Source organism: Pongo abelii, chromosome 13, assembly GCF_028885655.2.
Source record: "Pongo abelii isolate AG06213 chromosome 13, NHGRI_mPonAbe1-v2.0_pri, whole genome shotgun sequence".
Lineage (NCBI taxonomy): Eukaryota > Metazoa > Chordata > Mammalia > Primates > Hominidae > Pongo > Pongo abelii.
In genome coordinates, this window is record NC_071998.2 from 37,275,155 (window position 1) to 37,288,223 (window position 13,069).

Genomic DNA, 13,069 nt, shown 5'->3' on the forward strand with positions numbered 1-13,069 from the left:
AATCAATCTGGATAGAGATATTTATAAATAAAAGCTAATTTGTTAAGCAAATTATGATTTTTGACCATTTATATATAAGGAATAAAAAAACACAAGAGATTTAAAAAGCTAATATTTAAAATATTATTGGGACAAGCACAGTGGCTCACACCTGTAATCCCAGCACTTTGGGAGGCCAAGGTAGGCAGATCACTTGAGGTCAGGAGTTTGAGACCAGCCGGGTCAACATGGTGAAACCCCATCTCTACCAAAAATGCAAAAATTAGACAGGCATGGTGGCGAACACCTGAAATCCCAGCTACTCGGGAGGCTGAAGCAAGAGAACCACTTGAACTAGGAGGTGGAAGTTGCAGTGAACTGAGATTGTGCCACTGTACTCCAGCCTGGGCAACCAACAGAAACTCTGTCTCAAAAATATAAACGTAATATAATATAGTATACTACTTATTGACTCGGAGCTTTTTAGTTAAGATCACATGTAAAATATTATTTACAATTTACTTATAAGTAAATAAGTATAAGTATAAATAAATGAACAAATTTGCAAGTCTTGACTTTGTGAACTGTTTAGTTCTAGAGATTCTATTAAGTTTTTTAAAAATTTCAATGAAAGAGAAATACATGCACATATTAATCTTCATGAACACATGATAACATGGGTCCCTTTAGTTTATACTCAAAAGTGGACAAGCTTTCCCTCATTCCTGTATTCACATACACTCACTCTCCCTCTTCTCCCTGCCCTTTCCACAACGGTCAATCAAGCTCTCAGCTGAACCTCCAGCTTATTTATGTTTTTTATTGCACTGAGTTTTATTATCTTTATTATTTCTTCCCTTATCCTTTAAGTTTGATTTGCTGTTCTTTTCCAAGCTTCTTGAGATGGAAGTTTAAATACTGATTATTTTCCTTTCTTTTCTAAAATATACATTGAAAGTGTGAATTTCCCCAGAGGGGAAACAGTGTTTAGAAATACTATTTTAGCTGCAACCTACAGGTTGTTATATGGCTTATCTTCATTATCATTCACTTCAAACTACCTTCTAATTTCCATTTTGATTCTTTTCTCTGATCCATCCATTACTTATAAGTATACTGTTCAATTTTCAGCCAACTGGAGATAACATGGTAATCATTTTTGTTATTTATTTCTAGCTTAATCCCATTGTCATCAGAGGACAAACTCTAAGTGACTTCAATATCTTGAAATTTATTGAAGTTTGTGGTCCAGCATATGGTCATTTTGGTAAATTTTCCATGTACAGTTAAAAAATATATAAATTCTATCACTATAAGGTACAATGTTCTACATGTCAATACAGTAGTTTGTTCATAGATTGTTCAGATATTTTGTAATCTTATCGATTTTCTTGTCTCCTTGCTCTGCCAGCTACTGAAAAAGATATTTTAAAGTTTCCATTATTATTGTGGGTTTGTCTATTTCCTCTTTTAGTTCTACTCATTTTTGTCATATATTTCGAAAGTATGTTATTTCATGTAGGCCAATTAGAATTGATATTTTCCAAAAAGAGTGACTTCTTTATCTCCACGAATTATTCCCTTCATTTCCAGCTTCTTCCTTTGTCCTGTGTCTAGTGCAGCATATGAAAGAACTACAGAAGTACTAAATGATGTTATTGTTAATCAAAGAGTAGTTTTACTCTCGCCTCTGTTAGGCAGACTGGGTGAAGGACTGATTACCTCAACCTAATCAGGAATTGATCTGGTTAGGACTGACTACAACTTTTGTAATTTGAGTCCAGCTCTGGTTCACTCCTTTGCAAGGGTATATCTCCCCACAACACCCCCCACTAATTGGCAGTCTAATGAGTCTTTGACTCCTCAATCTGAAAAAATTATGAGAGATTTAGGTCTGCCCTCAGAAATTTTCAGCTTAGCTCTTTAGCTTTCCGTCCCATAAAGCTTCAAAATATCGCAAATAACTTAAGAGAGAAATTGGCCACGTGCTCAAGGTCACTCAAGTTCTGAGTTGTGTCACTCTGGCTCCACATGATTGCCAAGATGTCTGTTGGCTTCTCCACCTCCTCACTAGCTTCTCACTAAAGTTGAGGCTGAATGCTCAGATTCCAGCTGTGGCCAGAATTAGTAAGTTCACCCAGGTGACAGCAGTTGCAGATCTTCAGTATCAATTCACCATTCTCTCTCTTTTTTTTTTTCTTGGGCTTTTACCTCTTGCATGCTGTTTTTTCAAGCCCATTCTCCTAGCTCGTCTTTGTTTCCTAAGCATCAGAAGACTAAAAGGGATTTCACTTTGCCTTTCAGAAGCTTTCAGCCTAGCTCTTTAGCTCTTGGTGCAAATTCAAAATTCAGCAAATGTCCTATGAGAAAAATCTCTAATTTGTCACCCTAGTCCCAGGCAATCACTAAAAGCTCCTCTAGTTTATCTTTCTTCCAACAGGCCATGCCTCTGGGCTGAGTGGGTATCCCCCAAGGTGGGGAAAAAACAGTTCTAAAATGTTCTGCTGACTCTGAAACTTAAATCCATCTATTTGTCTTTGCTTCTACAGTTCTGTGATGTCTTTTAAAATGCGATTATTTTTGTAATTTATCCAGATGTTAGTAGCAGCAGCAACACCCTGCCATGGCCCATTATATCCTACTTGGAAGTGAAAGTTAAATCATTACATGAAAAACCTGTATTTTTGATACTATGTACTACCCTTACCTGCAAGGCCAGGTTTCAATCCTGGTTGCTTGTTTGTTTCATACATTTTCAATATAAAATTGGGGATTCCTGCTACAGTCTTTCCTTGGTCTGAGCGGACACCTCCTTTTAATGCAGAGTGATATATCCCACGAGGCATATTCACCATTTCTTGCTTCACAAGTGATGTAAAAAATTCCTCCAAAGCTAAAAGAGGATAAAAGGAGACCAAAAGTAGAGTAAATACAATAAGCTAGAAGAGAAACATTCGTTCTTAACTCAAATACAAACAACTAAGCTACATTTCTGGCCAAACTTTACATGGTAAAAAGAGAACTCTTGATCCCTATCCCTTTCTTAGTCTTCCTCCAAATTAGAACATGGCACCAAGTTGCTCAAGCTTAATTCCTCTCTTTCCCTCACTTCTTACATGTAATCTATTAGCAAGTCCTTCTGATTCCACCTTCAAAATCTATCCCAAATCCATCAATTTCTCTCCATTTTTCACTGCTATTTATCTACTTATTATCTTTTGTCCTCCTCATACAAACTAATGTAAAAACTAGTTTACTGAATTCTTTTCCTCTTGACCACCCTCTATAAATCTTCCTCTGCCCAGAGGCCAGAATTTTGTCATTCCTGTCCCTAACACCTTCCAGTTGCTTTTCACTGTGCATAAAATAAAATCACAACTTCTGACCATGATCAAGACCTTTTATGATCTAGCCCTGACTCGCCCTCAGAGTTAATGTCTAATACCCTAACTCCTTGCTATGTTGAAGTCACACTTCCATATGGCCTCTTTCCATTCCTCAAAAACACAAAGTTGATATTTAAGTCAGTGCCACTGCATTTGCTATCCTATCCCTTCCACCTGGAACATATCAGTCCCACATTTTCATGAGAATGGCTCCTTCTTATCATTTAAGTGTTTTCAGAAAAACCTCTTTCCTAACTATCTATACTTAGCAATATTAGGACAATTATTTTAAAATGAGATATTTGTCCACTACTTTGCTTGTGTTCTTTCTAATTAAGCCCAAGATCTTTATCGTTTGACATTTTACTTAATATATAATAACACAGAAATATGATATCAGAAGACAACAGGATGTACAAACAAAATATTTGATAAGACTATAGGTTCATATTCAAATGTGATTTTCCTAAGGACCACTAGAGGTTGCCCAATACAGAAACAAACAAAAAACCAAAAAACATTAAAGCTAAACAAATCATATGGAGTGGAAAATGAAAAAAGAAAACCACTGCATGTGGCTCCTATAGAAACAAAAAGCAAGGGTCCACCTAACTGGAATTTCATTCTGAAGAGATCTATCTAAAAGTCTCCTTTAAATGACTATGATTAAATTAAAGGCAGCAAGAGCTCACTGGACCATCTATTATATACCCATTTCTGACAGGACCCTCCTAGATGCAATCAAGATTCTCCGTTCAAAGCTCAAAAACACCAATATGCAATGTTTTCCATTTACTCCTTCTTATCTATCCTCTATCCTTCTCAACCCTGCTCTGTGCTCTGGAAAAACCGTCTTTAAAGAAAGGCATTAACAGGCTCCCATGTCCTCTGGCTTCTGGTTGGTTTCAACAACTGGAGTCACTGGCAGGACATCAAAGGGTGAAAACAGTGAAGTCAGGAGATGTATTCCCCAGACACAGGGCTTCTTGCAGGATTGCTACAGGTTGCCTGCATTCCTCTTCTGAAAGTCTTGGCTCCCCTTAGGCACCCCTATTTATAATACAGACACTCTTTCTTCTTCTTCCTCCCGTTATTTCTGTAGGCCAGAGACATTAAGCACTCTGAGACAGTTTACCATCTCTTGTGAGTTTCCCTTAACCTTGACAACACAACTGTAAATAGATTCTTTATTAAACTCTCTCCAATTACTCAATCTGAATGTATCCCCTACCCTTTCTTGTCAAAACAGTGATCAATACATCATTTACACAAAACAGATGAGTAATATCCGATTGCAGGCCATGTACCCCAATTTCTGCATACACATACACAGGGACTGCTTCAAAGTGGGTATAATTATAGACTTTACAGAATGCAGCTATGAATCATCTGTTTGTAAGGGTAGAGGAATTATGATGAAAGAAAGTAATTTCATCCTTTCTCAGAAGGATCCTATTCTGGCAAAAGGTGAAACATGTCAAGGGGCAAGAACATATCTGCACAGAGACTAACCCAGCAATGGAAGTTTTCTACTTACCAAGCTCTACAGTGAACTACAGATGTTTAACTAACACCAGCCCAGGGATTAATTTAAATGAAGATAAGATGCCAGGAGGCCAAGTGTAGCTGATGTATAGAGCTTCATCTTCCCGTAAATACTAAGTTAGCAACTAGAATTTTTCCCGTTGCTTTTGAGCTTTCCCCAATCTCTTTCTTACCAATGACCAGATGGGAATTTAAAAAGAAGCTGAAAATTCGTAGGACACAAAGCGTCAGATATAAATTCTCAAAACAACCCAAATGTCCTCAACAGCTGAATGGATCAACAAACTGTGTTACATTCACACAATGGAATGCCAGTCAGCAATAAAAAAGAAAAAACAATTGATACAGGTAACTATTTGGAATAAATATAAAAAACTAGTGCTAATAATAATCCCAAAAGACACAATCCCACACAACATAATCCCAAATGCTGAAATTCTGGAAGATCAAAATCCCTTAAGTCTAAACTTCCTAACATCTAAAATCCCCAAAATCACAATCCCAAAAGGTTAAAATCCCAAATGTTGAAATCCTGAAAGCCTAATCCTGGGGAAGGAATTAGTGCATTTTCAATTGTACACAGGATAGTTGCATCTGTTAGGCAGAACTATTACCTTGTTACTATCTTTATTTGGAAGTTAAGGAGATGTGTATGGGTGCCAGTTGACGAGGGGTGAACTTGTGAACTTAAGTGTCAACTTGGCTGGCTTAAGGAATACCTAGAAACCTGGTAAAGCATTATTTGGGGTTGGGGGTTGTGAGGGTATTTCCAGAGGAGATTAGTATGTGAGTCTGAGTACTATACGGGGGAGATCTGCCCTCAATGTTGATGGGCACCATCCAATTGTCCAGAGACCCAGAGAGAACAAATACAGAAGGTGAACTGCTCTCTCTATGAGAGCTGGGACAGGCTTCTGCTGCTGCTTTTGGAAATCAGAACTCCAGGCTCACGAGCCTTTAAACTACAGGACTTTCACCAGCAGCCCCCTGGGTCCCGAGGCTTTTGGCCTCAGATTGAGAGTTACACCACCCACTTCCCAGGTTCTGAAGCCTTCGGACTTGAATGGAGCCACACTACCAGAATCCCAGTCTCCAGCTTGCAGATAGTCTGTCACACAACTTAGCTACCATAATCATGTAAGCCAATTATCCTAATCAATCCCCTCTCATATATCTATATACATATCCTATTGATTCTGTCTTTCAGAAGAAATGTGACTAAAATAGATTTGGTATTGGAGAAGCCAGATACCATTCCTTCTTACTATATTCCTTGAAACAGAGTGGAAGAGATATGCGAAATTGTTCTCTCACAAAAAGGGGTTGTGATAAGTTATGTGTACAAGGCTACTTAATGGTGAAAGAAGTTCAAAAGCTAATTATTATTGATGCTGCAAAAGCAGAAAATTGCTTATTTCCAATGGCCAAGCAATAACCAGACTTTCAGATGGAGAACATATACTCACCAAATTTGTAGACCACAACCACTCTCCAAATACAAGTACAGTTCACATTTTGAAGATCACAGAAATGAAAACGCAGGCAAAAAACACAAGAAATCTCCCCTGCCAAATTATTTAATCATGTACAACTTCCACCCCTCACACATAGTGCCAATTTGCTATGCTATGTATTTCATTTTTGCATCTTTTCCAATACTGGAAGTACAAATTGTATAAAGACTTCTAAAGAGTTCTAATTGGTTTTATGCATTTTTTTTACAAATATGACTCCACAAAAGTGCATTATCACAACACCGATTTTGTAAGTATCATGTATGTATGTAAAAATGTTGAAACTTCCTCAATAAGTAGAGATGTCATTTTTGTATATCTGCATTTGTGAAACATAAAATATCTCGAGATCTCAATTATTTGAGTGACTGCATAAAGAGTGGTAACCCGTTGGGGTTTTTGTTTGTTTGTTTTTTTGAGATGGAGTCTCTGTTGCCCAGGCTGGAGTGCAGTGGTGCAATCTCGGCTCACTGCAACCTCCACCCCAGGTTCAAGCGATTCTCCTGTCTCAGCCTCCCAAGTAGCTGGAATTACAGGTGTCTGCCGCCATGCCCAGCTAATTTTTGTATTTTTGGTAGAGGCAGGGTTTCACCATGTTGGCCAGGCTGGTCTCGAGCTCGAGGTTTTCAACTGATTTTGTCAAAAGACTTCAGTTGTGCATCAGAGTATTTCCGGTGACTGCAGTTACAAACCTGGGAGCCCACAACCACCAGTAATAGTGATAAGCATTTATACATATTGTTTTGAGGGCTATTTATTTATGAATACAGTTCATCTGCTCATAATTGTTATATTGTGTCTGTTGTTAGTATACCTGTTTATGATTGCAAAAATATGTACATTACTTTGCCTATTTTATTGTGTAAAGTAATCTATGAAGTGCTCTGTTGTGTTTTTATGTTTCTCAAGTAAACTGCCTTTTAAAACGTAAATATACATCTTTTAAAGAACTTTATTATTTTTTCTAGAATTATATTTTTGAGATTTCAGAATTGTGATTTTGAGGATTTTAGACTTTAGGTATTTTAATCTTTCAGGATTTCGGCAATTACAATTACAGTATTTGGGATTTGGTCTTTCAGGGTGATGGCCCAAACCCCTAAAGGACACTTGACGGGAAAAGAAACAGCTAATCCCTTAAGTTTATATACTGGGGGGAAAACCCCTATAAAATTCAAATGGGTCTATAATTTAAGTTAGTAATATTGTGCCAATGTCAATTTTCTGGTTTTAATATCATACTATGGTTATGGGAGATGTTATCAACTAGAGCACCAGGTCAAAAAAGGTACACAGAACTCTCTAAACTGTTTTTGCAACTTCTTGCAAGTGTAAAATTATTTCAAAACTATTTTTTAATAATCAATAGCAGTAACATCTCTATTTAAATAATGCAAATTCCTGGATCCACTTTACAGCTGCTTTTATGTTCATTTGAAAGGAATTAAAAGGAGAAAGGGGCAGGATTCACTTAAATTCAGCACAATTCACTTTTCTGTCTGTAGCATTTGGTGACTAATATATATCATTCATCCTGTGCATTTTAGGGTATATATTCCTAAGGCTGGTGCCTTTTTCCTGGTTCTTTTTCTGGTTCTGTAATAATCAAAGGGACACTTTTTATAGTTCTCTAATAATCAACCAAAAAATGTCCCTGGTGACAGTTTGCCAACATAGCATCTAGATCACCCACCTCACTCAAATTACTAAATTTTCTCAAACAAATACAGTTGTCGATCTCAACTCTTCCCCTTCTTTCTCAATCGAAGGCACTGGGAACCACCAAGTAGAAACAATGTAGAAGAGCCAGGTAATAGCCACCATAGCACTGCACATTCTGTACTGAGAGGACAAACAACAGCACCCCTTGGCAACAAATATTCCCCCCACTTCTCTTTCTAATGCCAGAGACTGTGATGCAGGATACATGTACAAGTGAAAAAAAAAATCATTTAAAAAGTCCAAAAGGACTTTTGACTCTAGGTTATTTCAGGATAAAGAAAGAACTTTGGATAACTGAAGGCTTTTTCCTTCCTTGGACTCATGTTAACTTCAGGGAGGTCTTAGACTCTGAAAAGCTAAGAGGTAGGAAGTGGGGAAGAACAGAAGAGAGGAAGAGTGAACAAGTCTTTGAGGCTTCTTTCTAGATAATCAGGAGAAGAGAAAAGGTGAACTCTTTGTCTAACTTGGCCATTCAGTTTTCTCTAATAAAAGGAGGCAGGGAATTGTAAAAGGAGCTTTATCTAGAAATAAATAGTATATATTTGGCTGAATTTCCCAGGAATTTCCATGTGGGATGAAACCAGAGGAAAAAACTTCCAAAATTACAGGCTAGTATGATTATGACTGAGAAGATAAAATGACATTTCTTTTTTTCATTGAACTTCATTTCCAGAAATTAAATTTTTACATCCATGAACATTCAAAGTAGAATTGTAACAAAACTAAGCAAGATGTTGTCTAATATAGAAAAGCTACTTAATCACAATAAATCACTTGGGGAATTTGTAAATAACTTGTAATTTGTAAATAACTTTTTAATGATCAGAAAATAACATTTTAATGATCAGAAAATAACATTCAAAATAAAATAATGTAAGTTCCTAATCACAGTCCACAGTCCACAATCAAACATATTTTTCAAATGGTCTCGTCTACCATTTCTTGGGTAGGGCATATAGTAATATGGGCAGGTGAGTACTTCTAAACACAATATACATATAGAATAATTACCACATATAAGCATTAGAATACTTTTTTTTTTTTTTTGAGACACCTAGGCTGTCACCTAGGCTGGAATGCAGTGGCATGATCCCAGCTCCCTACAACCTCCACCTCCCAGGTTCAAGTGATTCTTGTGTCTCAGCCACCCAAATAGCTGGAACTACAGCATGCACCACCACACCAGGCTAATTTTGTATTTAACTCCTGACCTCAAGCAATCTGCCTGCCTCAGCCTCCCAAAGTGTTGGGATTACAGGCGTGAGCCATCATACCCAGCCTACTTTTTAAAAGATAAAGGCCCTATAAGCTTTACATCAAAGCTGAATGACCATACAATTTGATCCATCTTTTAAAAGCATTAATTTATAGCTCTCAAATAAATATCAGTAACATCTTTGGCAAAACTCTATAGAAAGAATACATGTACAATAATGAAACTACTCAGTAAATCTCTGAATAGTCTAATAATCTTTTCACTTGGCTTATGTAAGAAAGAAGTATTATTTAAATCAATGACCTAGAGTACCAGTGCAAATTCATCTTGTGGAATACATTTAGCCTTTTAAATGAATTTTAATTATCAGTGAACACAGTTGTTTACACTAGTTTTCTTGTTCAATGCTACTCAGATGTAACGTTTTTTCATATGATTTAAACACCATACTACCTCAAGCTGTTTCGATAGAACAGATGGGTGCATTTAACATTCTGGTTAAAAAATAAGCACATAAGGTTAAACTACAGTATGTACCTATCACAAAAGAATATAATCAGACAAATCGAACCACTAAAAAATGCTAGCTTCTCTACTACCAAATAGGAGTCACCTGGTAAAACCAAAGGGGGAGTGAGTGACAACAGTTTGAGATAGCAAGAGCCAGGAACTGAAAGATCCACATCCTCATCATCTTCATCATCATCTAACTCTTCAGGAATGGGAATTTCTGGTCTTATCTGAAATGATAAGTGAAAAGATCATAGAGAGAATAATAATAAAACATTATGCAAAATCTTTTCTGTATCCTTTTTTGTGACAAGATTTTAAAATTTTGTTAGACTCCATCACTCTATAACATAAAAGACCACTGAAATTAATTTTTTTAAAATCTATTCATTTTTTAGATTAACTAAATGGTCATGACTCTAGTCATCTTATTAGATACAATCTCAGATGTGTATAAAAAGCTAATGTTAATACAGTAAATCACTGTAAGCCAGTATAAGCAATGATTATTATAGAAAACTAATAAAATTCTATACCATCCAAAAATAAAATGCAAACACTGACATACTCAATATATTTAACTTCTATAGCTCATAGTTAGATATTTGCCTTGTCTGAACACTTTTTAAAAAATTTGTGATTCTAGTCATACTTCCATGACAGAGCTTAAAATCTTCCAGTAGAATATACAGTAGAGCTCAGGGAAAAACAGAATGCTTTAGTTGACTTTTTTTTTTTAAGACTTGGCAGTTTGTTGCTATGGAATACAAAAACACTAAAATCTGTAATTGGTAGCTGTACATTATTGTGTCTAAGTTGCATTTTGAAGATTTTTGTGGCTGCTCTTTGATTAGTTAGGTTTATTTGAACCAAAAATTAAAAATGTAAAAAGATTTCCACATTGTTTTCACAAGATATAACTGTTAAGCAATTAATTACATTTTTAATACCTTCAATGACACTCTATCATAATGTCCACATGGAGATAATTAAGCATTAGGGGAGGAAATCAAAATATATAAAAGTGGTTTCTATAACCATAAAGTGCCAGAATCCAGTCATTACCATTAGCCTCTCTCCCAGAGTTATTTTTAGAAATAATTAACAATTCCTGCAGACTGGCTTCTTCATACGTCCCCAAAGCACTGTTCCATTTAGGAAGTGCACTGACTCAGGATTCTTGCAGGGGGGTAAAAGAAACAGAAAAGAAATGCTTCTCTTAAGAATAATAATCTCAACTCCAATGAAGCCTTTCAACCATAACTAGTGTTCTCTTCACTAGTGAAGGAGAAGTGAAAGCAACCCGACTACCCGAGCACTGTCCAAGCCAAGATTTAATTCAGATTCAGTATTAAGTACCTAATTCTCAGAGGGCGGAATGGGCCGTACTTACAGAGATAACTATCAAGTATATTCTAGATAGGGTATGAAAGCATCTGTCGAAATCACTGCATATCAGAGAAACTCCGGCATGTTTGCGAACCTTTTGATTCTGACCGGCAGGGTTTTTCAAGTGTCTGGTCTGTGTGCATACTCACAGTCTTCCAGGTTTACTCTCAACAAGAGTTGTCTTAAAGATTCTAAACAATCCTAGTGGCCTAAAAAGTCCTGAGAAAGAAGTTGGTTCTGAGTCCTTCTGCCTTGCTTCCTGACATTTTACACATCATAGTAACGTGGGAAAACAGAAAAACAGAGTTACTACATGGCCTAGGAGTTTCACTCCTAGGTATATAACCAAGAGAAATGAAAATATACGATCATGCAAAAGCTTGCATACAAATGTTCATAGAAGTATTATTTGTAATAGCCTCAAAACGTTCATGCAGCCCAAACATTCATCAATTGATGGAATATATAAACAAAATATAGTATAAATCCATACCATGAAATATTATCCAGCCATAAAAGTGAATAAAGTACAAATACATGCTACACATGACAGAATCTTGAAAACACTATGATAAGTGAAGAAAGCCCGTCACAAAAGACCACATCCTGTATGCTTCCATTTATAGGAAAGGTCCAGAATAAGCAAACTTACAGAGGCAGAAAGCAGATTAGTGGTTGCTTAGGTCTTGGAGAGGGAATGGAGTAATGGAGACTGACTGCTAAGAAAGTTTCTTTTAGGAGGGAAAATGTTCTAAAATTAGATTGTGGTTGCTCTGTGATTAGCTGCACAACTGTTTCAATATACTAAAACCACTAAATTGCATACTTTAAAGGGTAAGTTGTACAGTATATGAATCATATGTCAATAAAGCAAGCAAGCAAGCAAGCAAGAAAGAAAGAAAGAAAAGAAAAGAAAAGAAAGGAAGGAAGGAAAGGAAGGAAGGAGCTAGGGAGGGAGAGAGGGAGGGAGGGAGGGAGGAAGGTATGTAGGCACACAGAGGAAGAGGAGGGGGAGGGGAAGAGGAGGGGAGTAGAATGAAAAGAGTAAGGGGGGGTGGGGAGTCAGGGAAGAGTCACTGCCACCACCAGAGGAACCTTAAAGTGCTGTGCAAACTATGTCAAATGACCAAATACTTCCAGAATTATTTAGTATAAAAGGGATATGATCATTTCTGTACAACTTTTATCCTATCCTATCCCGTCCTTCTGTGCAGTCAACCTAATTACTTAATACGAGTCACCGCACCTGGGTCATCAATATTTTTAAGAGCCACTAAAGAAAGAGTTACCAGATTGAGGATAAAGCAAACTGACCAACCCATCAATCTTAAATTGTCTAATTTCATATTCACATAACTGTGTGCTATATTAATTTATCTCTATGCAGTGAATAGCGTATGTCTGCATCTCAAATGTGCATAAATTTTAGCAAAGAAATTCCTTCAATTTTGTTTTCTAATAGGTGAGCTGATTCTCCTGGACAAATTAGCACTTACTATTTATCACATTTTGGTTCCATTAAATTTCCTTTCTCCTCTGATCACTTCTTTTTTAAAAAAATTTTTTATTTCCATAGGTTATTTGGGAACAGGTGGTGTTTGGTTACATGAGTAAGTTCTTTACTCCTCTGGTCACTTCTTAAAAGAATTATTTGTTCTACCTTCCCTAGGCTAACACCAGTCTTTCCCCCTGGTTGTGTGCAACAATTGAATAAGGTCAATGCAAGTAAAACTATAGAGAATTAAGAGAACTCAGTTTAAAGAATTCCTGTTAAGGTTACAAAATTTTGGCAATAATATTATATTAGC

At 36.5% G+C, this 13,069-nt stretch overlaps 1 protein-coding gene across 16 annotated transcripts in view; it reads right to left on the minus strand.

The window, feature by feature from the left end:
• Nucleotides 1–13,069, minus strand: part of FOCAD (focadhesin) — a 319,540-nt gene that overhangs the window by 113,534 nt on the left and 192,937 nt on the right. For all 16 annotated transcript variants that reach the window (XM_009244392.4, XM_063714188.1, XM_063714187.1 and 13 more), the window contains 2 exons: nt 9,976–10,102; nt 2,687–2,872 (listed from right to left, as the gene is read on the minus strand). In XM_009244392.4, coding sequence (XP_009242667.3) covers nt 2,687–2,872; nt 9,976–10,102 — 313 coding nt within the window. The remainder of the gene's footprint in view (nt 1–2,686; nt 2,873–9,975; nt 10,103–13,069) is intronic.